The sequence below is a fragment of the Rhagoletis zephyria genome, unplaced genomic scaffold, assembly GCF_001687245.7.
Source record: "Rhagoletis zephyria isolate East Lansing unplaced genomic scaffold, Rhagoletis_zephyria_1.1 Rzeph_scaffold_03882, whole genome shotgun sequence".
NCBI classification, from domain to species: Eukaryota; Metazoa; Arthropoda; class Insecta; order Diptera; family Tephritidae; genus Rhagoletis; species Rhagoletis zephyria.
This window is the reverse complement of record NW_016160965.1, coordinates 7,666-34,664: the sequence shown is the minus strand read 5'-3', so window position 1 is coordinate 34,664 and position 26,999 is coordinate 7,666. Positions and strand designations below refer to the sequence as shown.

Below are 26,999 nucleotides of genomic sequence, written 5' to 3'. Positions count from 1 at the left end.
TACTGGATTTTCCAAACGAAGACAGCTATTATTAATCGCTTTCACGTCACTTGACAGATGAGAGTCTCTATCGAAGCATTTATTTATGTATGTGTTGACAGTCAATGAAAATCCACGAGATAAATTTTCCCCTTTAACCTACATTCACTATAGGGCTGTTCAGGATCTTGTGCATATCGTCGTTTAAAATACAAAACCGCGTATCAACAAAATGCAAAACCGCGTATCAAGATAATGCAAAACCGCATATGTGAATTATGTAAATTATCTTTTAGAGAGTAAAAACACTCATATTTCAGAGTGGTTCTCTTTTTTTATAAAGCAGTTGCGTTTCTGGCTAATAATAAAATTCAGTACGAATGGATAAGGATTGAGCCAAGAGCTGCTCTGAGCAAATCCAATTTTTGGCAGCAAATGTCAGTTAAGCGGTTTTGCAGAATGACGATACGCGGTTTCGTATTTTAAACGACGATATGCACAACGTCCTAAACAGCCCTTATATATTTATGTTCTCGAGTTGGTTATTATACATATTTAAAAACGTTGCTGAAAACTTTGTTGCTGATTAAACATCATTTGTTGCTGCTGTTGTTGTTGATGATGAAAGTCTTGTGTTTGTTGCACTTGCTGCTGCTGCTGTCCTGTACCGGGGGGTCCAGATAAACGCACTCGTTTAGCGCTTGGCTCCTGCTGTTGTTGTTGCTGCTGTTGCTGTTGTTGTTGACGTTTAGTTTCCGCCTTATCTTCTTGATCGTCATCAGTTAAAAATTCCCTCTTTGGATATGGAATAGGCATGCCAGCGAATACATCTTGAGTTGGCAATGGATCCTCTTGAAAGTAGGGATCTTGCATAGCTTGTTCTGAAGTTATGCGCTTATTGGGATCCATAAGTAATAGTTTTTGCAAAAGATGGAATGCTTTACTGTCTGGCTTTATTTTATGACGTTCCATATATTTGGCAAGTGAGCACGTTGAATAAGTGGAGCGCTTAAAATCTTTCGTTAATGTATGATGCTCCGGCATTTTCTTAATATCCTCCCAGTCCTTGTCTTGAGGAAATCCCATTACGTTGAAAATTCGATCCAGTTGATCGTGGTGATAAGGATTACTAGTTTTTATATCCTCTTGTCTGCAATGGAATATTGGTTCCGATGTTAGTAATTCGGCGAAAATGCAACCGATTGCCCAAATATCAATAGCTTTTGTGTAATGGCGAGCACCCAGAAGCAATTCAGGTGCCCGATACCAGAACGTTACAACCACTGGATCTAGATCAGCTAATGGTTTTAGTGGAGCATTAAATAGACGTGCAAAACCCATATCTGCAATCTTTACGCGGCCCCGTTCATTACCATCGCCCATTACCAGAATGTTAGCTGGTTTTAAATCGCGATGAAGAACCCAGTTACTGTGTAGATAATGTATGCCATCTAGAATTTGATATAGTAAACTCTTAACCATACCTCTAGGCACAATAACTTGCTTCTTGGCAGCTTTAGCAGCTCTATGAAATTTTATGATGTGCCACAGATCATGTTCGGCATAGTCGATTAGGAGAAATACTTTGCGGTCGTTGTGGGACAAAAATACGCGAATGAGAGTTATTACATTTTGATGTTTTAACTCACGAAGCAGCGCTATTTCTCGACACGCTGACATGGACAAACCAGTACCATCAATCTGCTTCAGTGCATATTCTTTACCATCAGTGCGCTCCTTCCATTTCGCCTTGTAAACATGGCCGTACGTGCCACGCCCAACCTTGCAACCTTCATAATTGAAGAGATCTTCTACTTTTGTTCGTTCCATTTGTGTTTTCATTTTGAAGTCGTAGTCCATGATGGGATAATTTATAAATAATCAATTACTTTCCTAATTAATAAATTACCGAAGCACTAATTTATATTTTTTTGTCAACCTACAGTTGGCGTTTCGCGTCTATCAGCTGTTTCGCACCTGTCATGTAACTTTTCCCGAGAATAGTTATTGCAACCCTACTCCCGGCATCCGGCATTGCAGTTGTGATAGATAACTATCGATGGTACCGATGGTTTCATTTTGCCGCCACTATTAAATTTTTGTCAATACTATCGATAGTTGTATGTTGTTCACATTGTTGGAATTTGACAATAAAAGATGCACATGTCTACATATCTATGAATGATTGCGAAAATATTCTTCATGGTTTTTGTTATAAAATGTGTTATTGAAATACACGATCTCATTTTGTTTTACACAAGTCATTTTTGTGTATACAAATAATCTTTATGGTTTTTGTAGTTACAAAATGGGTTATTTAAGAATAAGATTTCTTCCTGGCTGTTGTTATCTTATATAGTAAAGCCCAAAATACAATAACGCAGTGGCAGTGGCAGTTTTTCGAAATCAGCTGTTTTTTAGAAAGTGAGGTGTTAAATGAAGCGACTCACAATACAGCAGTGGTAGCTGCCAGTACTGCTCAGTTTAGCCCAAATTCTAAATTCACTGCCACTGCCTTCATCGCAGCAAACTTCGCATGCTGAATTTGACATGAATAAAATGCAGCCAACTTCTGTTCATGCCACTGAAGCCTAAAAGACAACAACAAAAATTTAAACAAACAAAAGGGAATGCCAAAAAAAAGCAGTCACTGACAATGCCGTATTGTGTTTGCTGCGGCAGTGACTGCCAATATTAGCAGTAACAGCTGATTTTAAAAACAGCCACTGTCGCTGCCACTGCGCTATTGCATTTTGGCCTTAAAACAATAAACGAAGAAATTTACAGGCGATGGGAGCTGTCACATCACCTGCCAAATTTTTCTTGCAACATAAAAAATGGAATAAAATTTGCCTATTTGCAAAATGTTATGCCGAGTTTCACCAATCAATTTTAAATTTGTCAGAACGTTTTAATTTAATAGCCTTATTCATAAAAAATCTTCGATATATTTCCGATAAATATTAGAGAAGGCACCGATTCGTTTTGTCATTCGCTCTCAAAATTTTGTATGGCGAATTACGTAATTCGGAAGGTAATTGGTAAGGCGAATGACGAATGGGAGCGCGAACTACGAATAAGAGAGCGAATTACGAATCATGGAAATGCCGTATTACCCGGTCCTTTCGATTTATAATAGCTTGTCAGACGTGGCAATGTTTCCAACTTTTCCCGGTCGTACGGTTATAAAGTTTTTCGGGAAGATGGGTTTTAGTAAAAGCTTCTCGGGAATGCAAAAAGCCAAATTTCGAAAAGACACTTAAGGCCCGTCCACATACAACTTTGGCGTTGCGTTGGCGCTGGCGTCGCTTTGACAGCAGCGCGAGTAACGCCCGTGCTTGCTACAATGAACGCGTAGCAGAGAATACTTTGGTCACTAAATTAACACACTAGCGGCAGATAGATAAAAAAATTACATCAATAATTGCATTAAAAACTATATTTCTTGCCCGGATTTGATTAAAAATCAAAATTAAATCACATAATTTTGATTATTTAGAACAGCTGACGAACGACGCACGCGAAAAGTTGAGAGTTGGCCATCTTTCTGCGTTGTGTTGGCGTTGGCGTTGCCCAACTTTGGTTATATGGAGACTTTCATATAAATGCATGTATTCATAGTCAGCTGTCGAAGCGACGCCAACGCCAACGCAACGCCAAAGTTGTATGTAAACGGGCCTTAAGGCCTTTCTACATTTCGTTAACGATATATACATACATTTATTAATTGGAATTTACGAATATGTTAAAGGAACTTACTTGGCCATGATTCCATGAAAGTACTAATTTATCAAACGCTCGCTAAAAATTTTAAAGCGCTCACAAAAAGGAATGGTGAAAAATTAAAACAAACCTCTTCGATGTTTTGACTAAACATCGGGTTCTCAAAAATATCGACAAACATCGATGTTTGAAGCCACGACCATCGATGTTGCTCGATACAACGATGTTTTTTTACATACCTAGAGTTGACCTTTCCATCCCTACACTTGTAAGGCGAAATAAACAAATTGATCGTAGGCGAGGAGTCTGTTATTTAAAAATTGCAAAAATGGGAAAAGTTAACAAAAACATTCGCGCAAAGGCCAAAGCAGCAGCTGCTAAAGCGGCCGGCGCTACCAATAACATCAAATCAAAAATATCAGCAGTAGCCAAGTCAGATGAATCGAGTATGACTGAGGAGAAGCTCCTCTTGCCGAAAACGCCAACGGTCAAGAAAAAAGCTATTACCAAACGTGACAAGGTGCGACAGAAGCACAAACAACTTATGAATAAGTTTGCATTACTAAAAAAGAAACGGAAAGAGGAAGCTGCGCGCAAAAATCGTGAAAAGACTGCTGTGATTGGTGATTTGAAGCCCTTAAAGGACGCGCTGCCATCCTTAGATGAGCTCTTCAAATTGAGCAAACAAAAGTCGGATATTAAAACCGGTATAGAAAACATTGATGAATCTACTCAGAGTGATCAAAAAGGGAGGGAGGAAAAGAAACTGAATGTTAAGCAAAAATTAAAAAAGAAAAGGGAGAAATTCATAAGACAGGTCTCATCATACCAGGCTTTACTTAAAGATCCAGATTTCAAAAAAAATCCACGTGATGCTATTTCTTATCATATTAAATATAAACATGGACTTATTGATGAGTAAATTATAATATCAATTTTATGGTGTAATAAATCTATATTGTACATATATTAAAATAAGTTAATCTATTTTTATCACGCTTTTATTAGCTGGGGATGTAACTATGTAATATTGATGCGCCTAAAAGATGCAGCGATTTCCATTCTCAAGTTACATACCTGATGACAGTACGAATGGAAAATTTTAATAGCGAGCTTTTAGTTTTTTAAACTAAAATTTTATTTATGGTAAAATGATTCTCAGGACTCACGAAGATCAAAATCAACGCGGATATGTAGAATGGAGATATACATATGTTTGCAGATCAGAAAACATGTCGAGTCAATTCAGGTCTTTTGGATTGAAGAATAGTTTAAATCTTCAGCTCCTTTCGCGAAATGGGTTTTAGCAAAAAAGCATTTCAAACATTTTATAGCCTTCCTGTTTATCAAATCGCTGCTTGCTTAGAATTTTCAGGAGAGTAAAGATTCCCCGATTCTAACATAATCATCTACATATCGCTAGCTTAGAGTGAAAAGTTGTTAAGTCCACTCTTCATGAAAACACATATTTTGATACATCAGGCTAAAGAAATTAAAAATGCATCGTTTCGAAAAGGGTAAAGGTCCTTGTTTTATGTTTTCTCGTTTATATTCAATGAAAGGAAAATTTGCTAAGTCCAAGAAAGGCTCTGAAAATTCGATAATACCAAAATAGTACGAAATATTTTAATCAAGATCGAATCCCTCTAATTCGTTTGAAATTTCGCTTTGCTTTGTTGTATTCAAAGTTTTGCGAAATACTTGGAAGAAAATGGCTATAAGAAGTTTTTTCCTCTCCTGTACAATTTTTAAATTGTGACTTAGCAATCTTTCACTCTAAGGCAGCGATATGTATGTACATATGTATTTACCCCTATTATGAATTCGTAGGATGCACAATAAACGCTTGCATTCTGTTATCCCCTATTACGAAACGAAGTTTGTCGTAGCAAATCTGAAAGTTAGCGTAACTGATTTGTGTTGTTTAACGATAAAAAGTGAACAAAACTCACAGACATTCAAATTAATACATCTGTCGGGCATATGAAAAGATAATATGAAAACTAATTTCATACGATATGCCTGCAAACGTTTATCGTCTATCGTATGGAAATTCATAATGTGCGGGTTAATTAAAAACAAATATATAAAATTCGTTTTATTTCTCTTTATTGAAACTTGTCTTATCAAGGATTTTACTTTTGTAATGAAGATTTCTTTGATTTATTTTTTGCTGTTTTTTACATTGTTTGATTTTTTTTTTGTTTTAACGTGTTTAGATCTACAAAGTATTCTCAGACTAAATGTTATATGAATGTATGTATGTAATTATGCTCAGGTGCGAAAGAGAAAAATTAATTTAACATTACAATTTTTCTTTTTATTACTTTTGTTTATAGTCTATTTACTACGTGTTTATTGAAACTTGTTTAGTTTGGAAAGGTGCAACGCGGAAATTTACATAGTTTTTGACTGGATGAATGCAACAATAAAATTATTCGGAAATGCTGTATGAAGAGAAATAGGAAATTGATTGCTTCATAGTTTATTAGGAGAAACATAATAAATTCTACCGAATTCCCATTTGGTTAAAGTTATCTAGTTTTACATCGATTTACACTATTTCAAAGGGCACACCAACGAATGATAGAAATTTTCTTTTTACGCGTTCTCACTAGCCGATCGATGGCAGCTGTAGCCGAGTAGTTAGATGCGAGGCCCTAATGCTGCCAGTAAGGGAGCTCAGCAAGCAGCTCTTAGAAGGTTGCAAGAGATGTGGGCACCTAAACATGCACTTGCTTGAGGCGGAACCTCTACGAACTGAAGGACCAGGTCCAGGACTACACGCCACGACCACTGGAACCGGCACTGTATAGGCAGGCAATAAACGGCCTGTATAGGCCACCTTCAGTAACTACCGTCCTGTGAATGCCGTCATCGAGCACAATCGCAGAAGAGCTTCAATTGCCAAGAGATACCCACGTAAACTCCTGTTTAACCAGACTAGCCCCGATGTACCCAATGTATGTCCGGCAAAAGTCAAATTCTCTTCTGAAATTGGACGCCAAGCAAATAGTTCACAGTTCATTTACCGGTTCTTTAGCCGAGATCTGTTTTTTTTTTTTAATTGTGACTTATTTTTCCACTATTCGATGTCTAATTTCGGGATACACAGATATTTCAAGGGAATGACTGAGTGATTGTGACTTTCTTTTCAAACTGTGATTAAGATGAACTAACGTCTAATTTTGAACCGAGTGCAAATAATTGGTAACTGCAAGTAGTGTAAACCTAAACTCCAACGAACTGTGAACAAATTGATGAACTCATAAAGCTGTAATAGAAATTCGAATATTGCTAACCGTTGAAAATTTTGCAACACATATGTATGTATTTATGTACTCAAGTGATGCAGAAAAAAAAATCATATGAGTTTACTAATTAATGATTTAATAGTTTGACGACTTGTGTCATTTGTCATTTTACAACTTATCGAGTGGTGTTGGCTCTTACAGTGACGTGACTTATCGACACGGGTATCCTTATTGTTTTAATAGAAGCATTACAAATTAAATTTGTATGTAATACATTTATTTATTAATATTTATAAGCGCTGCAGTGTTCAATCTACAGAACATTGACCTATGTTGTATGTGTGTATGCATTTACGCTATGGTGTATGTTATGCGAGAAGAAAGTGAACATCTGCATTCATTATAATGACAATGTGTGTTGATTTGTATGTACGTACTATGTATGTATGTATATAAATGAATTTTTATTTGGTACATTAATATTATTGTTTTAGCTATTAACTTTATTTGAAGATTAAATATATGCAATTATATTTACTTTTAATTATTATTTCTTATTACGCTGATCTAAATTTATTTTTTGTTATAGCGATGTTGAGATCCTTACACATACATATGAAATTCTACCCTCGATTATTTTTATTAATTTATCAAGTGTTAACAAGAATTGTGTATACATAACTTAAGCTTCAACGATTATGAAAAGAAAAAAATTATTGCAGTACGACAAACGCTTAGAAAATTAGAAGTATGTTTATTGAATTGTGGTTGGAGAAGATACTGAAGGTACATAATGTATGTAAGCAAGAATTAATTTTAAGGCGGATTTATCGTTCTGGTTCACTGGTTTTTTTCACTTACCCATCCTCTTTCACGAAGAGAAAGGTCTGAAGGTAGATTCATCACTCATTCAATAGTTCGTGCTGTCAAAATTACAACTTTAGCAATTGGAAATTTGAAGGTATTTTGCCAATTTTAATTTTTCCTTTTAAGTAATTTTAAATAAATTTATAAAGTTTTCTGAACCGAAATTAATTAGGGCAATATCAAAAATGTTCGTAACTAAAGCTGAAGTTCAGTTAACAACTCAAAAGAGTTCAGAACTTTTCTCAGTTGCTCTCCTTCTCCGAATTGGGAGAGAAACACAACCACAACTATATGGAATAAAAGTTCTAAACTAGAACGATGGACCCCGCCTTTAAGCAGCCAAAATTTTAGAAATCAATTGTAATTTAAATATTTATATATGTATAGTAGAATATGTGAAGGCATATTAAATGAAAACGCATGGCGGCTTTATTTTTCTAAACCTAGTTCGTCTTTGAGTTGACGTCAAAGAACATTTTTGTTTTAATTTTAACTATAGTAATATTAAGATGTGTTACGTGTATTCGTGTTCGACGAAACTTTTAGCATCTTTTTCTACTTTTGTCCACATGTTTTTGTAATGTACGAGCATGCGCTTACATAATATGTGTATTTGGATGTACATTCATACATATATGAGTGTGTAAATATTAGTTTAACTTTAATTTCACTTAAAATATATATATATTTATGTATATAACTTTAGTGGACAAATTATCATAATAAAAATATATGTATGTATATGTACGCTTTTGATAGAACACTCTCAATACATGCATATGAACCGTTTATTTTGAAAGTGGCATAAGTCATTTCATACCATTTGACTTCAGCGATCATTTTACATGTATCTCAACGCATCTGTTATTCATTCAACTTCATCAGCCAAAGGTATGTTTTGTCAGTGTGTTTTATGAAGAGGTGGAAATGACTTATGCCACTTTCAATATAAACGATTCATATATATGTATACAAAATATAAAATTCAACGTTTAGCAGTTTTACGACGATTGACAACTCGAGTGCCGCCAATTTACCCTTTTTTCGCACTGCTACCCGCTTCAAATCAATGCGTACCTAATGAATTAAACTTTAAGTATTATAAACGACTTATTTATATATGTAAAACATAGCTTAAACTATGAAATATTATTGAATCGAAAAAATATATATATATATACTTATATCATTTCTTTGCAAATATAAATAAATTAGTAAACATTTATTTATTTATTAAGCAAAAACATCAAGAGACTGAAAAGAGAAAGTAATTAGCAAAATAATTATCGTTTATACGAATACGTAAATGATTGTGTCATACCGGAAATTGATTCCTTTGTTCGATAAGAGCCTATTGCACTCAGAGCTATCCGGCAGTGGTAGTATGTAATAATCACTTTCGCTACTCTGTAGAGAACAAATATTCATATTGAAGATTTTAGTACATTTTTTTGACATACATACGTATAGACAAACACCAAATGGAAAATATCTTAATTTATATTATATATGTATGTATGTATATATTTTTTAATATATGTATATAAATGTACATATTTACTTATTTATGTACATATATACAAAATGTAACTTGAAGGTCTGTGATAGGAAATGATAAGACTTTTGAAACTATCTTAAACTAATAAAGGCAACATAATAATCATTTATGTAAAGTTGTAAAATTTTCAAGAGAGCTGTGAAATTATCGTATGTACATACACATATTTTAAATCTCTTCTTACTGCATAAGTCAGCTAGCAGTAGTTTTAAGTCACATTTTTCAGTAAAAGGAAATGCTTTTTAATTGAATAGCCTTTGGAAGCAATATGAGTAACAAACTTAACTACTATATTTTAATTACCGAAATAAGTATAAGACCACAATAAGAAAGTCCACAATTTGCGAACTAAGGATACCGTAGAAAATATCCCATCTGAGTGAGTTCAAATTTTATATAGCTCAGTTCTTATGTAAATTAATATCGCAAGTTTAATAATATAGAAAATTATTTTAAAATTCCAACTTTGTGAAAAACGCAATCAAAGTTTGCTCAATGCATACATTTGGCATAAAAAACGACAGATGGAAAGACACATATCTTCGCCAATTTTGGTATGTTTAGTTATCTGTTACACTGAACAAATTGGGGCTCATGCATAAAAACTGAGCCTAAGCTCAGACTCAATTTTTGCACTGAAGGGGTGAGCTCAAGCTCCAGAGTTTGTACTGAAAATCGAGTTGGAGCTTAAACTCACTTTTTCCTCACTTTCACGATATGTACATACTAAAGAACTGCAAAATTCAACATTTTCAGTAAAAATGTCTTTCAAAAATTTCATGCATTGCTATGTCATGTTAAGTCAAACAATGTGTTGTGCCATGCCATTCCATCTCAAATATACTGTTTTAGCATGTCGTTGCTACTTAGCTAAGCTTTTGTTCACTGTTGTGCTTCTATAGCATATTTTTAATACTGTTTGATGCTGTACTATTAACGATTCTTTCGGGCTCTATCAAATATTTTTAGAGGTTTCCATTTCGTTGATGTTTTTGCAAAACCACCTAAATCGCCGTTGTGGCAAAAATGAGATTTGGTAACCCTGAACTCCAGGCATCGAGATTTATGCATAAAAATCATAAAATCGTTATTAAAACAACCGATTTGTAAAATAATAGCTAGAGAAAATACCACCTATCATGGCCTTGCCTTCAAAGTAAAACCGTGTTTTTGCTCTCCTGTAAAATTTGAGTGTAGTAGATAGGTGGTCTCGCAATTGGTCGATGGGCGGCTTTGCAAAAACATCGACGATTTGCTTATTACTTACTCCAGGCACGTGTGCAGGAATCTTTCAAGGAGGGGGTCCGCTTTATGATCGACTTAAATCCCCTTAAGATTAATATCCAATTTCAGATACATCTAGGCACTACTTAGAGCCTCGATGGCCATGCCACATATCGATTAAAATTTTGAAGACTTAATGGGGCTTATGAATGAAAACTAAGCAATTGTTTTTTTTTTTTAATTTCAGAACTCTCGATTTATTCAAATAAATTTAAGTAAAAGGTTTGCAACTTTATGAACAACAATTACTTAGTTTTTATTGAACAGGCCCAATATCTCGCATTTGACTGAAGGATTGAATTTCTAGGGCTCCAAAAATGGAAATTTTCAAGAAAATTATCACCATTTGTGCAACAAATTTTTATATCGCCTAATCGTGCGATCACCACCACTAATTTAAATTAACATAGAAATGCTTTCAGGGTTGGACCTTGAATTTTGTTATGGGAATGTGTCTGAGAAAAAACTAAGAGAAATCGCACTACCTTAAAATGTATTTTAGGGCCTTTCTGCATGGGTAACGGCAATAAATAAGAAATGAAATTGAATTCATCAATCACTTACTTGGTCTGTAAATTCGTGTTTGTAGATTTGTGTAGCCACCTTCATATCTGAGAAGGGTCCTTTCAAAGCAAAGAAATGAATACTCATGGGTGTGCTGGTTTTTGTTTTCAAAATTAACTGTTAAAATAAAAGAGTTAGATATGTTATCAACAAATTTTTTTTTTATATTTAACTACAAACAATTAATGCAACAAACTGCATTGTTCACATTAGATACATAGCAATACCTGATACGTTATGGTACGTTCATTTGATTGGTGCGGATCACGTTGACTATTATTAATCCGTGCTTTTACCACCCATTGTTGATTGAATGCCGTAAATCTAGCCGTCTCATAGAATAATTTGTGTACATATTCATCGGTACGATAGGGTTTCATTTGTAAATCTGAAAAAGTATACAAAATGATATACACATGAGTAAAGATACATTATTAAATATATTTTAATTATATTTTTAGTGTGAAGTATGCTTTTACTTACCATTAAATATAATCTTTTCATAACTCAGCAAATCTATAAGTGTACAAAACATTTTCTTTTCCTCCTTAATTTTGGCATCATGGGCTTCCAGTGCAGCCATTACCTCGTAACCCGATTTTGTAGGATGCAAACAGTTGCGTTCATGCTCAGTAGCTGTGGAAATATGAACAATGTAAGAAATAGAGGATATGCTAGCTAATCGCTTTATTTGCTCAATAGGTACGCACTCTCATGATTCGGTCCACGCCATTGACAGCCAATTCGTGAATATTTGCAGTTTGTAGGCCGTTCCTGGCACTCGTATTGCTCATGGCGATCCAGCGACTTGTATGGGAATTCTTTATTGCAATACTAGAAAATAGAAAAAAAAAACACATTGTTAAAATATTGTTAAATGCTTTTATTTGTTTCGCTGAAATACTTGACACTCGCTGGGCAACTCGGAGGCGGCTTTCTCCACGGCCAGATTACGTGATGCAGTGCTTTTTGAAATCTCAACCCGACAATTTGGGCAGGTGGCAATTTGATCGCGTAAACTATTTGAAATTGCAGAAATAAGAAAAGGATAAATACATAAAAAATGTTTTTTTGTTTGTTTTAAATAATTTGTTGAAAGTGCTGAAAAATGCTAGAACAAGTTGAGTTGCAGTTAATGATTGTTTTTTTTTTTTAATGATTATAAAATGTTTATATGTATAGATAGATGTTTTTTTTTCAAATATATTTTAAAGTCATACCGTCCATCAGCGAGTAAATGTGTAAAACAAGCGGCACACATTAAATGGCCCATTTGACACTGCAATGAGAATGGTAAGTAGTAAAAATAGTTAGAATTTTAAGAAATTTCCAAATTGGGTTAATTAAAACAAATGTTTATGTAAATTTGGTGTATATTTAATTATGAATAATTGAAAATCCTGTGAATGGGAAAAAGAAAAAAAGAATCTATTAGTTTGTATTCATTGGCGACTAGAACTATGTATGTATTTTATAAAAGCTTAGAAGAAAGTGTGTGTGAGTCAACAAACCTAATTACTGTCAAAAATTTCCACAATTTAAGTAGTTCAAATTTTATCTACTTAGCGTGACCGGTTTTTGCAGTAATATGAAGCAGCACCCACTTTGTGCAGGCCGACCTATTTATGTACTATATATATATACTTTTTATGAAGCTTGGTGTATGAATGATTTATAGAATGTATGAAGTAGATATGGAAAAATTATAAAAGTTTGCAAAAGTGCGAAATTTAAGAAAAAAATAAAAAAAAAACAATTGAATATTGTAAAAAAGTATATATAATTTAACAGTGTGAATAAGTTTAATGAGCAATGTTTATAAAGGACGACGAACGAATAAAATGCATAATAATATGTGTGGAAATGGGTGAAAATGATTGTCCGCTGGCTATGTGAATAGGAAAGCCAAACTTTTTTTTCGTTTTCTTTTTTAAATAAAAACAAGCGCATTGTTTTGGTTTTCAACTCAATTTGTGAACTTTTTTATTGATTTAACTTGTCGATACGTTCTAGTAATATACAATAAATATGTTTACTAGGCGAAAACTTAGCTCTTTTCGTATTTTTTTTTGCTTATTTTCTGCTTTTTTCTCTGTTATGAGTCTTTTGTATTTTTTTTTAATTTTATTTCTTTTTTCATTCGCTTATTTACTTATTAACCTAGTGACAACAACTACAACAACATGAAAGATTAAATGCATACATGTGTTGGTACAATAACAACATAATCACAGAATTCGTTTCTTTTGCATCACTTATGGCATAGTTTCTTTTGGTTACAACTTTGTTTTTATTATTTTTAAAACATTTGCATTCTATACACTTATACATTTGGTAATATTCTCGTATGCAACAGTTTATTTTTTTTATTAACTATGTGATTATTTTATTTTATGTTGACGATATATCATATGACGATATATATTTAAATGCGAAGTAATCTTTTAAGATAAATTAACTAAATAAAACTACTGAAAAAATACATTTTCTCCTTTTTAGTTCTTACAAAAAAAAAAAATTTATGAAATTTTTAATTGCTAGGCGAGTTAAAAATTAGTTATAGTGAGCCTATCAAATGAGAAATTTATTTATAAAATATGTGCAACAAATTAAAATACTTTTTTTTTAACTATGGTAGTAAATATTAGACAAACTGAAAAGTGATGTTACTTATAATAAAAAATAAAAAGATAATACCACTACTAAGGCCTAATTCACAGTGTGTAGATAAACTCTGACAAGGATTCAATTATCAATTTTTGTAGCCACAGTGACTTGTTAAGAAAAGTTTAATTCTTCATAATTAAACTCGGTTTAAATTTTGTGGCACTAAGTTCATATTTTTTGATTCGCTATAACAAATATCGTATTCATAGCGTTTGCGAATCTTTATAGTTACCATGTAAATATGAACCCGTAGTTAAGCTCTTGTTGGCTGTTCACTTAATAAATTTTTAAACTATGAACAAGAGATTTCGGACTTTAGGGTAAGATTTAAGGAAGGAAATTAAGATTTGAGTCAAGTGAGTTATATTTTAAATATTACAATTAGCCGATCAAACTTAATGTTTAATTCAAAATTTAAAATTTTTTTCGAATAAAAAGGTTAGCTTTTTTTATTCTGCACACGTTCTTCAAAAGGGTACTGACTCAAAATTTGATATTATTTAATACAAATGTTCACATCTAGCAATATTTTGTTTTAACTCTCGTCCCCATATAATTAGCATGATGTCCCGGTCACACATTTATAATAGCTTCAGTATTATCTACCGGACCAAATCTGTCTACTGGATGATAAACGGGATATTTTGAGTTATTATACCCTGAAAAACGTGAGCGTTGTGAATATTTTTATATGTATAAATAAAATGAGTTTGCAGTAACTATATCCCTGTTTTCGTTATAATCCATTAGGCTGAATTTTTGATAAAATCTCGAAAAAAAATCATTCAAACCATATTTTACCCTCAAGGGGGCAAAATAATTTTCTGTTATCGTAAAATTTTTTCGTTCTAACTTTAAAATCGAAATTTTAGAGTTCCTCAATTTCTAATCACATTTTTTTTAATCTGTAAATTGAAAACAATATTTTTTTTTTCATCTCTAAACCAAAAAATTGTGAAATTTGTGCTTTTATACTGCCGTTTTCCAAAGTAGCGAAATGATAAAGCTGACATTTAATAGAAGCCAAGATTTTTTAATTAACATAATGCCATCCCTAAATTTGAGCGTTATGCGATGCGTTTTCTAACGCCAACGAGTACCAACGCGCGCTACATGAACCAACTAACAAGGTCACGCAATCGGAAAAGAATGCAAAAAGTAAATTTCTGTGCGTTTTTGACATCTGCCTAAGAATGAAAACAAAACAAAGAAATCGGAAAAGCATCGGTGATTGAGTGCGATATATTGGTATTTATTATAAAATATAATAAGTTAAATTTGATGAAAATTAGCTAAAAGTGTTCATAAAATATGGTTTTCATGATTGAAAGTGTTTTACAATCGCATATCATCAGCACGGGTAGATTTTTCAATGCCAACGTTCTGACCACAAATGTGCGCCTACTTTTCACGCAAATTTAGGCCTTTTGGCAGACCAAATTAACGCACGCATAAACTTGTTCCAATCGCAAAGTACTTCATTTTATATCATAAATTTGTAATAAATCAAAATTAAAATTAAAATCTCTCATAAAACACATCAAATTGCTAAAAAAAAGCCACCCCGAACCGAAAGCAGAGGATGTAAGCAAAATGAAAAACATCAAAAATGCTACGAAAACATTTTCTGAAATTCAATTACAAATATAACGATGGCTTATTGCGTGACCTGGAGTCGTTGAATCATGGCGCACTAAGCCCAAATAAAAGCGTCAAAATTTTGCCGTTTTCTCTTTTCCTTTCGCTTTTATTCCCGTTTCCTCTTTTTTCTTTTTGTCCGCTTTCTTTCTTTCCGTCTTCCGCGCCAAACTTCAACACTTACGCCCTGTCAAATATGAAAAGCACTGTTTTAAAGATGACACAAAACTCCCATTTCTGGTGATATGACTTCATATCTTTTTAATCTTTTTAAAAAGGTTACTAATGCCTGGTTTTCACTTTATTTGGCATTTGTTGTCAAATAAGTGAAAACACATTGTCAAATTTAACTAAAAACGGTTTATCGATTGATTTAGATCAGAATTGGTCTTCAGTCGTGTACATGTGCTGCTAAATTGGCTATCTGTCTGTTGTTGGCCCATAATATAATCGGTAAAGGTATGGGAAAAAGGAGATACAATTACGTCAAAATATGTTGACAAAATTTGTTGTCAAATTATGATATAGTGAAAACCAGCCTTAAGAGCCTTTTGTATTGAAAACGGCAATATGTACCTAAAATTTTTAAAACTAATGCTAGCTTTTAATATGTACTCAATGACCAAATTATGTTAAAAAACTTAGAAAATAATTTCGTTTTTTTTATACGAATTTTTCGTTTGTTTAATAGCTCGTGCCTACTCTGTATTGCGATTCGAAAAGCAAATCATTCGCATTCGAATACTTGGCACTATGAGTTTGTATATTAGTCCGTGTCGCTTTTCTCGAATTTAAGATCATAAAAAGAATATTGTGAATTTGTATTTAAAATAAAAAATAATTTAAGTATTTGATATGAAAATGAATTTCGAAAATAATCATCGACCAACATTTAAATTGATCATATGAACTTCGCCCCTAGTTATGTATGTATACTCGTAGTATATATCGCTTGTCGCTGGAAGACATTCACAATTCCAATTTTCCTTTGGTTGAGTAAGCTTTACTTCGATATCTTTCAATTGTACCGCAAAAGAAGAAAATCTAGATAGAATTCTACGATTTATTAAAATTTTATTTTAGTTATTTATTTTTATTTTTTAAGGGGAAATTACTAATTTCGATTTGTTTTTATATTATGATGTTCTCCCAGCAATCAAGCGATATGTACATACATCAGGAACGTATAAATAAATATACTCTTGTTTGCCCAATCGAATAATCCGTTAAGCCGTTAGTAAAAGTTGCTACAAAAATACCGATTTTTATAATTATTTTTTAAATGAAAGGTGGTACCTCAGATGTGGTCCCATACTAATTTGATTTAGATCACATCATTGAAAAAATTAACGGCCTCTTAAATTTTGATATGAACGTTAAAATCGGTTTTATTTTTTGCTTAAAAATTACTGGTTTTTATTTATTTTTGACTTGAACCGTTTTTTGTATTAATGCCTGGCCAACAAACTACCTGACGTCTATCTGGATCTTTCACTTCTGTATATATTAACTATTGCTTAAAGTATTTATTATGTACTTAAATAACTTCTATGTATATATCAAATAAATAAGATATGCAACTGATGGGGTCTGAATGATGATTAAAGTTTAAATAGCTATGATTGCGTTTAGCCTGACTATTTCTACATTACCATTTAGTTGAACGCAAGCGACTATTATTAAAATATTATTATTTTTTAATTTGAAATCGAAAATTTAATGCTTAGTACGCGCACAACTGTTTTTAATCGATATCGGCATGGATTAAAATTTTGTAGAATTAAAAAAAAAACTATTAAAAATAATATTCAAATACATACACACATACATAGTACATATGTAGTGGATCACAATTGCTTCGCGCGACAATATTTTTTTTTTTCTGAATTAAGTCTGTATATATATTTTACTCAAGAATAATAAATACAAAAAATTAATGTTTCTCTTGCGTTTAATATGTATGTATGTATTTCCTTTTTTTTTTTAAATAAAGTGAGCAACATTTAAAATTAAGAGCATAACAATAACTACCAAATTTTTTTAAATGTAATAAAATTTGTATTTAGATGATTACTTTTACTGGTGCGGAGGATCGATATAACTAGCGTCATACATACAAAATAATCATCGCCAATATATCGTTCCGTATAGTTATCGATATATTTATCGACGTAATTATCGATATATTTAAAGGTCTGTATACCGAACCCTTTGCTAAAATTTTCTAGCGCTGTTGTTACCTAAAGATACAATGTATGTATTGTAAATTCACATGAATTTATCGATCTCGATACCCATAACTATCGAAACCGATACACTTTTATGTATATATTCCTATTTGCATTTACGCTTACAGCATTTTAAACTCATCACGCAAATTATATTTGTACATGCCGAAACTAGAAATGCTTCACGAAGTCATTTGAAAAAAAGTCGAAGTTCGGCGAAGCCGAACATTAAATACCCGGCGCAAGTATTAAATACATAGCGTCACCTGAAATGCAAAAAGACGTAACAACATCGTAACCGAAATGTAAAAAGTCGTGACTAATAATTTTTTTTCATAAAATGATGTGGGAGTTATAATTCGATGAAATATGATGGACATATCAATCAAAAAGTGAATTTTGAATTTTTTATTAGTTACGTCTTATTGCATTTCAAGTGACGATATAGTGTTTTCACCATTCCGAAAACTACCGTGACATGGTAAGCAGGGGTGCCTTTACCCTTATTTCACACATCTTAGCTAGTATGTTCAGTTAGACTTAATGAGATAAACTTATATAGTTGTAAGTGGGCGGTATCACGCCCATTTTCCGAAATTCCATAATAATGTACTTTCTTTACCGTTATATGAAAAGTGGACGAAATTTTAGTCCGATTTCAAAAAAGGTTCCACGTATTGCTTTAATGTGCAACGTACAACTTAGTTTGGTACAAATTGATCGAACGGTTACAGAGATACACATATGTGGTCATAAGTGGGCGGTGCCACGCCCAATCTTCCAAAACTTTGTTGTAAACGTATGTTTTGCTAAAGAATTATTGCAAACATCAATTTTGAACAAATTAGCTTCAGTATTTACCGATTTATCGAAGATTTCGTATTTCTCTAAATTACCGTTATATGGGATTTGGGCGTGGTCATTGTCCGATTTTAAAAATTTTTTAGCCGTTTGGTATATTTTACCAAGACCAACAACTGTGCTAAGTTTGGGAGAAATTGGTGGAGCGGTAACTTAGATATACACATGTAATGATAAGTGGGCGTAGCTACGCCCATTTTCCAAAAATTTATAATATTATTATTTTTCGCCTAAAAAGCATTGTCAATTTAAAATTTGAGTGAATAAGCTTCAGTAGATACTGAAATATCGCAGTTTTTGTATTTCTGAAAACTACCGTTATATGGGAGGTAGGCGTAGCTATTGTCCGATTTTGCCCATTTTCAATACCATTCGTCCTACAGTCAAAAGAAGTACACGTACCAAGTTTTCGTTAAGATATCGGACGGACGGACAGACAGTAACATTTGTATATATCTATCTCGATTCGTTTAGGCTGTTACAAATAACCGTTATGTGAACAAAGTTATAATACCCTTGTGCACAAGTGCGCTCGGGTATAAAAATAGTGTGGATGTACACACTTGCTTGGTTATCTAGTTATGTGTGGTTATATTTTTTATTCAGCAGACAGGTGTTTATAATATTTCTCGGCTGTTTCGTCTAGAGTTTGTATTAGATCTTTGGAATCAATGGAACAAGAAAAGCTGGTGTCAAAAAATGTTTCCATCCCATCGACGCTATTTGGTTTTGGGTCACTGAGTTCGAACGTGAAATCAGAACAGAAAGGCTGGCCCGATTTTTTATTCTAATCTCGAATCAGAGAGAGCAGGCTTTTTGAGGTAAGAAAGAAATAACAAGCCAAGCACACCTTTGATCCTTTATATAAGCTTACAACTTAATTCTCAATCTAGAAAATATCGTCGTATCACACGCGCCTCGATAGTGTATAAATCAATTTTTTTTTTATCGAAATTGCCAAAAGTACCTACAAGCCAGTGTCGCCGCTTTAAGAAAAACTCATTAAATATTAAACGTCAATATTGCGTATTTAATAAGCACCCCACGAAACGAGCATACGAGTGTGTGTGTGAAGAATGCAGCTCGTGTTGGTTGGAATGCATTCTAAGTAGTACATTGTTATAGAAATTTTCTTCTACTTTATGTGTGACAATAATCGAAATAGGCATAGGCATGGACATGGGCTGATGAACATGGATGTGACTCACTAATTGCAACAAAAATACAAAAAATGAGTTGCATACATAAAAGGAAAATCGCGAATCAGTAATGAGCAACACTATGAGGAAGAAAAAAACAAATAAAATAAAAATGCCAGCGCAAAAATACAAAAGAAAAGGAGAGCGAGAAAGAGGGAGCAATAACTTTAATGAACAAACAGAACTGGTTGTCCAGCAAAATGTGAGAATTATTGTGTAATAGCCGCGAACTATGTAGAAATTCATGATTTAATTAAAATTAAGTGGCATATGCGGTATTCCGTACGATTTGTTGTCTTTCCGATTGTTCTCACCATATTCAGTGCTAGTTTTTATTTTATTTTTAGTAACAGCACATCAACAAGATCACACTTTTATATCTCACATTCTCGTACAAGCATACACTTACGTGCAAAATAATAGCAGTGCGACATTTCAACCATGTTTAACTATTTTTAATTTGTTAATTTGGTAGTAATTTTTTTTATGAAAGTATAGCTCATTGTACATATAACAAAAATCATATTAATCCAAATTTCAAACTTTTTACAAAAGATTTTTAATTTCAACAAATTTTCACAAAAAATTTAAAATTTTTGTTTTTTTAATTTTTAGATAAATTGTAGATATGCGGTTTTATAGCCCATCACATTTTAATAGATAAAGTGAAAGTTTGAAGCGGCTCGCAATTTCTTTTATATGGAAGACTAGCTTTTACCCGTGGCTCCGCCCGCGTAAAGTTCGTTATGATTGTAAAAAAAAAGAAAAAAAGATATGTACATACATATGTATGTATACCACTGGAAATAATAAATTTTATTTAAAAAAGTTGATTATTGTTTCGAGGTTCCAGAACATGGTAAATATGTCGAATTTTAACAAAATTGGCCATAATATGTCGCAGCTAGTCTTCATACTACATATCGTCACCTTAATTCATTGAGCAAAAAGTAAAAATAACCACTCGTGCTAATATAGCCGTAGTTTCATATGGAACGTATACGTCCCGTAACACCATACTCGCGACATCTAAAGGGCAGTGTGACCAGATGATCACAAAAAGCGAGGCTAAATTAGTTTTGAAGAAAGGTTAGAAAACGTTATACCCTGTGAAAAATGAAGTTAAAAACAAGCCAGTATATTCATTCCTTAAAAAGTTTTCGCCAACTCGATAAGCGCCGCGAAACCGATTTTCTTTACATACATTTTTAAATCATTTCCATCAGAATAGAAAATGACATCTTTCAGGTTAATAATGGCTACATCGGTTCAAGGTATGCAAAATTGAGTTCAGATTAGGATACGAAAAAAGAAAAAACAAAAATTTCGAATATAAATATGATTGTTTTCTACATCAGAGTGCACTAGTAATACGCCAACAAATCAATTGTTTTTAAATAGAAGTACAAGGCGAATTTCGTAGTATGTACTATTTTTTTAAATCTAAGGAAAAGCAATATTGTAATATTTGAACGGTAAACAGTAGTTTTTGTAGTATTTTGAATATGGTGATTATTTTTATAAGTTCCGGTTCGAATTTCGCTATGAATATTTTAAGTAAAAAAGGCCAGAAAAAAGTTACGACGTCAGACCGAAAATTCTGAGGCTATGGCTTAAAATTTAATGCTAAATCTAGCCTCAAAAAGGCTAAGCTGGTCAAACTGTTAAAAACGTGTTCACGTGAAATTTTAGAGGCGATTAGTTGAATCAAATGTTGGCCGCCCCCCAAACTTTATTGGACGCGATTTTTTATTGAACATTAAACAAACAAAAGAAAAACAGTAAAAATTTGTGAAAATGTTGCACTGCTATTATTTTGCACGTACCACAAGTTAGATGATGCACATGCGCCATATACGCCAGCTAATACGAGTATCTATTTCTGAAATAGGGAATATACATATGTTGCCCTAGACTAAAACGAAAGTACATACAAAGAATGGTGAAAGCAAAACAGAATCCTCAATTATACTTAAATCTGACGAAATGGTCAAAGTGAATTTATCTAAAAGCTGCACGAAAATTGGGTGTGGTACATAGAAGCTGAAGCTGTTGACAGAAGTAGAACACATGGTGGATAAGTGGTAAATGAGTGTTGAAAAAGGAGCTATTTCTTTGTTTCCGATCTATAATGCATACATACTTACATACACACACACACATCTCAAATATAATACATACATACATACATAGATTATTATAGTAGAGAAGAATTTTCAAATACAGATACATACATAAACTTACTTATGTATTGTACTTTTTATTTCTATCAATTAGAAGATAATGCCAGTAGCATAGCCTTACAAAAGCGTTTAATTGAATTTAGTTATGCATAATTTCTTTTTTCCAATGATGATCATTGGCCGTGGCCATTCTGACTATATTGCAATGCCAATAGTTGTATCTAGAAATAGTTGTATATTTTGGTATATCCGCGATGGCCACCGATTTTCAAAGTAGCTTGGCTTTCTAAAATTTGGAATACTCTATGGAAAACTTTTGATTAAAAAGTACTTAAAGAACAATTAATACATTCGCTTGAGGAAGAAGTATGTACAGCCCTCGACAAATTGATAGCGCCTCAACATTTTGAACAGTTTAGAATGTTTATCTTTGGTTTGTTTGATTTTTATTTTTTTTTATATATAAAAGTATAGCTCTTTATCTAACAAACACCATATAAATCCTAGTTTCAGACTCTGTACAAAAATTTTATAAAAGTTCCACAAATGGTTCGTCCCAATTCCAGCATTTTAATTTTAATTTCTAGTTGGTTGCTAAAAAATGGCGTTGATTTTTCATAATTTTTTTGCTGACGGTTCACGCATTTTCTTCCATACAAGGTAATTTTTTTATATGGAAAAGAGCAATTTTTAGCAACTTCAAACTGCCATATTATTACAGTAGATTTTAATGAGCTATAAAACTGCATACCAAAAATTAATTTAGAAATTCTAATTTAAATACTTGGAATTGGAATGAAAAGTTTGTGTTTGAAATTTGGACTTATATGGTTTTTAGTAGGTGAGGACCTCAACTTTAATAAAACTATGTTTTCGTTTGTTTTGCTTTATGGTTGAATAAACTTTACATTAACAATAAGCGCGTATTCATTTTTTGCACTAACTAATGAAATATTTATTTCTAGGAATTCGCTAACTTAATTAAAACTATTTGACACCACTTTGTAATCGCCCAATGTACTTTTTTCGCTTATATTCCACTATTAAACATTTATCAAAGTCTGATTTTTTTGGACTTTCATTTCATTTCAATATTAACCGTTAGTGGGCAAAATACATAGCTAATTAGCTACACTATAAAACATGAAATTAGGAGATTGTAAAATGTTAATTAAGTTTATCCTGGTCTTACTTGTACCAAAGTATTGCAGGTGTTTCTTTCAAAATAGAGTGGACAGTAAGAAAAAAGCATACATGCATAAGTACTTATGTATGTACAAATGTTTGTCAGCTAACACTAACTTACGATTAACAACACAACCGATGATTGTTTATCCTGAGGTAGATATGTACATACGTACATACATATGTACATACGTAGTTGAGCTGACCGTGATCACATTGAATGATCATTTCTTTTCTTGCAGCTCAGCTGATGAACACAAAAGAAAGACGTTGATAATCACCTTGAATTGGTATTTCTTAGCAGTAATCTGGGTAATGGCAAGAAAAACTGACCCAGGCAGCAGAGGTACATATAATATAAATACATATACATAGTATGTATGTAAGTATGACATACACATGCATCAAGTTACTTATTAATGCATTAATGTGTACATATCTACATATGTATGTATGTATGTATGTATGTAAACAAATCATGAAAACAATAACACAGAGGAGTAGCGCTTACAGAAATAAGCTTTCACAACACAACAACCTGTAAAACCTGTTCCTTTTCGTATTAGTTCAGCTGACTAATGTTGATTGTTGTGAATTCTGCTAGTTGAGTTTGTTGGTTATTATTTACCAAATGCAACCGTTATATGTACATACATCAACCTGTAACTTATACCGTGAGCGTACGTACATGCATACATACAGTTGTCCATAAAATATTTTGACCATTTTTTGGCTATTTGTCTTTTGTTTATTTAATGTTTATTATTTTTTTTTTTATCAAAGTCTAGCTGGTTATAGAAATTTTTTAGCAACTTGAAACTTGCACAGTATTGTACTAGAATTGAATGGCCTACAAAACTGCATACCACAATTTTTTATAAAGTTTCTGATTAAAAAGTTTTAAATTTTGGTGAAAATTTGCGAAATTTTTATAATTTTTGTACAATGTTTGATATCTGAATCTATATGGCGTTTGTTGTAGAACCAGCTTGTCTTTTATAAAAAAATAATAAACATTAAATAAGCAAAATACAAATAGCCAAAACTGATCAAAATATCGCACTCCTATTATTTTGTGTGCAACTGTAACTATGTATATGTACTATATGGACATACAAGCTAGAAACAAATATAAGTATACATATATATGTGTATATACAATATGTATGTATGTATGTATATAATCATGGCCTGGCAGATGATTTGTGCCATTTCTTCAGATATGCATGTATGTATGTATGGATAGCGAATATTTTAAACAACACAAGCAACTAATACTAAGGCTAGCAAGTAGGTATATACATACAAATAGGTCTATGTTTACGTTTAATTTTGAGATTTTTGACCTTAGATTATAAAAGAAACAAAGCAAATATTGTTTACTAATAATATTCTATCGGCAATTTTCTCAAAAACTAGTTTCTTATATACATTGTCATTGATTACTTCAATTTTAATATCGTATGTATGTTTATTGATTTTAAATACAATTTATCAATATCAAGTATGACTGTCACAGATGCGTTTAAATATCAGAAACTGGTTTTTATTAAAATTAAAGGCAGAGTTATTACGCACAAGCCCACGTTATTAATATACATACATACTTATGTACATAGGTATATAGGTATTTCAACGCTTATCAATAGAAATGTATGTACCTTCTATCCTAAATATCAAATTTTTTTAATCAGACTAAACAAAACTCATGAAGATTATTTAATACACCGTGCGACAGTCAATTTTACACAAAAAATTATTATATATTCGTGAAACTATGGTGAAAAAATAGTAAAACTACGTTTTTGGATTTCCTCTATGCCGTCAGGAATTTTCTTAAAAAGACTTTGAAGTTTTATAGATATGATTAATTCAAAAACAATCTGTAGAATTTAAAAAAAAGTGCAAACTTTTTGAAGCATAAGGACGAATAGGCACTGAAAAAGTCGTTTTAAAATTGTATGTTTGAATATCATTAAAAATTTGTAATACACATACAGTGCCGGACAAAAGTATTGGCACAGAGAATTTTTCGCAATATATGCAAAGTTTTTTATTCTAATTTATTTTCGATAATTTTTGATAAAATATAATTCATCCTACACCAAAAAAAAAAAACAGAGACCAAAACGATTAGATATAAGAAATAAAATTAAATATTGTGTATAATTATTATTGAACAACGGAAAGTTTTGTTCGTCTCCTGAGTCGAAAACCGTTAGACTAAAACTTTTTCATCTTATCCTAATAACTACCTGGGACTTTTATTTTTTCTCCTGTCGTGGGACGATTACACGGTTTACAAAAAAAAAAGTTTATGCATATTAAACCAAACCTATTTATCCCTATGTTATTCGACACGCTGAATGCGAATCCGAAGTCCGTTAGTATCCACCATGTCAGGTTCGTGGTCAGTTGAAGGTCAAGTAGCGAAAAATTCATTGAATAAACCTAAAAATTCATATAGGTATGTATATAAGGTTTCAGATTCGCTGAACCCGAAACCAAGGTCCGTTAACCACCATAATGTCAGCTTTGAGGTCATTTGAAGGTCACATAGGACAAAANGTAAGCAAACATACTTTTTGCCTCCTTCCCACACTTCCAACATATGCACGTGTTTGCAAATTAATGACGAGGTTATTTTATATGGAAAATCATTTATGCCCATATATTTGAATAAAATAAACATATATAGAAGATATCAACCAATACTTCCCATATACCAAACGAAAGGAAAACTCTTGAATTTTTGATTAAAGAAAACAAAAACAAAATCATTCGAGCGGTTTTCGAGCATTTTGGTAATGAAAAAAATTTGCAAATTTTTTCAACAATTTTTTGCCTTAAAATGCTCAATATTTGTTAAATTTATATAAAATTTGTACCCGATAATATTTCTACTGCTCCAAAGAACCTATATCCCGAAAATGAAAGTTATATATGCCAACAATAAGTTGCTAGAGCACTTTAAAGGCTCAAAATTGACCCCAAAATAAGGCAATGTTTACCGTTGTTTTTACGACAGAAACCGAATTGGTTATTTACAAAAATGAATCTGTCGACAGGTTTGGAATTTTATCTTTGAAACGCCACACTTTTCTTTGAAATCGCTTTATTAGTTCTCGTGCAATAAGCGTTTTTGTGAAGCTCTAAAAATTACAACTACAACATTTGAACATAGCCCCCATACCTTAAGGTAAGACGTATTCTACGTCAAAATAAAAGTCCTATATAATTATTATGAGAAGACGTAAATCACTTCCGACGAAAAAAATAAAACTCCTATATTATTATTATGACAAGACGTAAATCATTTCCATCTTAAAATAGAGATCCCGCGAGACGAAAAAAATAAAGGTCCCATATAATTATTATGGGAAGACCTAAATCATTTCCGTCTTGAAATAAACGTCTCGCGGGACGAAAAAAATAAAAATCCCATATAATTATTATGAAAATACGTAATAATCTTAAAATCGGTACGAAAAAAGATATTTCTCGTAATTAAATATTATATAAAGACGAAAAAAAGGCAACGTTTTTGATCCCAAATATTAGGATAATAATTATTTTGGGTCTCTGAAAAAACTTAAAACAAAATCTCTAAACATTGTACAAATCTCAGGAAAATTCGATAACTAAGTATGCAGTTTTATAGCAATTTTTTTCACGAACTTTTCNTATAATAATTATTTTGGGTCTCTGAAAAAACTTAAAACAAAATCTCTAAACATTGTACAAATCTCAGGAAAATTCAATAACTAAGTATGCAGTTTTATAGCAATTTTTTTCACGAACTTTTCTAA

At 32.2% G+C, this 26,999-nt stretch overlaps 3 protein-coding genes and 1 long non-coding RNA gene across 4 annotated transcripts in view; 2 read left to right on the top strand and 2 right to left on the bottom strand.

Moving 5' to 3' along the window:
* Positions 1-16,302, top strand: LOC108369863 (uncharacterized). Its single transcript, XR_001848572.1, has 3 exons — positions 1-181; positions 12,356-12,360; positions 16,293-16,302. It is a non-coding gene; the product is annotated as an uncharacterized LOC108369863 (long non-coding RNA).
* LOC108369860 (cyclin-dependent kinase 8) lies at positions 474-2,374 on the bottom strand. The gene has a single exon (XM_017625055.1). The coding sequence runs from the start codon at positions 1,837-1,839 to the stop codon at positions 535-537; it is 1,305 nt and encodes a 434-aa protein (XP_017480544.1). The 5' UTR covers positions 1,840-2,374; the 3' UTR covers positions 474-534.
* On the top strand, positions 3,702-4,760 carry LOC108369861 (protein FAM207A). The gene has a single exon (XM_017625056.1). The coding sequence runs from the start codon at positions 3,908-3,910 to the stop codon at positions 4,622-4,624; it is 717 nt and encodes a 238-aa protein (XP_017480545.1). The 5' UTR covers positions 3,702-3,907; the 3' UTR covers positions 4,625-4,760.
* The window catches only part of LOC108369859 (cysteine and histidine-rich protein 1 homolog), a 27,383-nt gene continuing 6,178 nt past the window's right edge, over positions 5,795-26,999 (bottom strand). Inside the window, exons 2-9 of the mRNA XM_017625054.1 lie at positions 12,450-12,508; positions 12,134-12,248; positions 11,940-12,063; positions 11,713-11,865; positions 11,457-11,617; positions 11,230-11,346; positions 9,145-9,230; positions 5,795-9,077 (exon numbers count right to left, since the gene is read on the bottom strand). Coding sequence (XP_017480543.1) covers positions 9,050-9,077; positions 9,145-9,230; positions 11,230-11,346; positions 11,457-11,617; positions 11,713-11,865; positions 11,940-12,063; positions 12,134-12,248; positions 12,450-12,508 — 843 coding nt within the window. The 3' untranslated portion in view covers positions 5,795-9,049. The remainder of the gene's footprint in view (positions 9,078-9,144; positions 9,231-11,229; positions 11,347-11,456; positions 11,618-11,712; positions 11,866-11,939; positions 12,064-12,133; positions 12,249-12,449; positions 12,509-26,999) is intronic.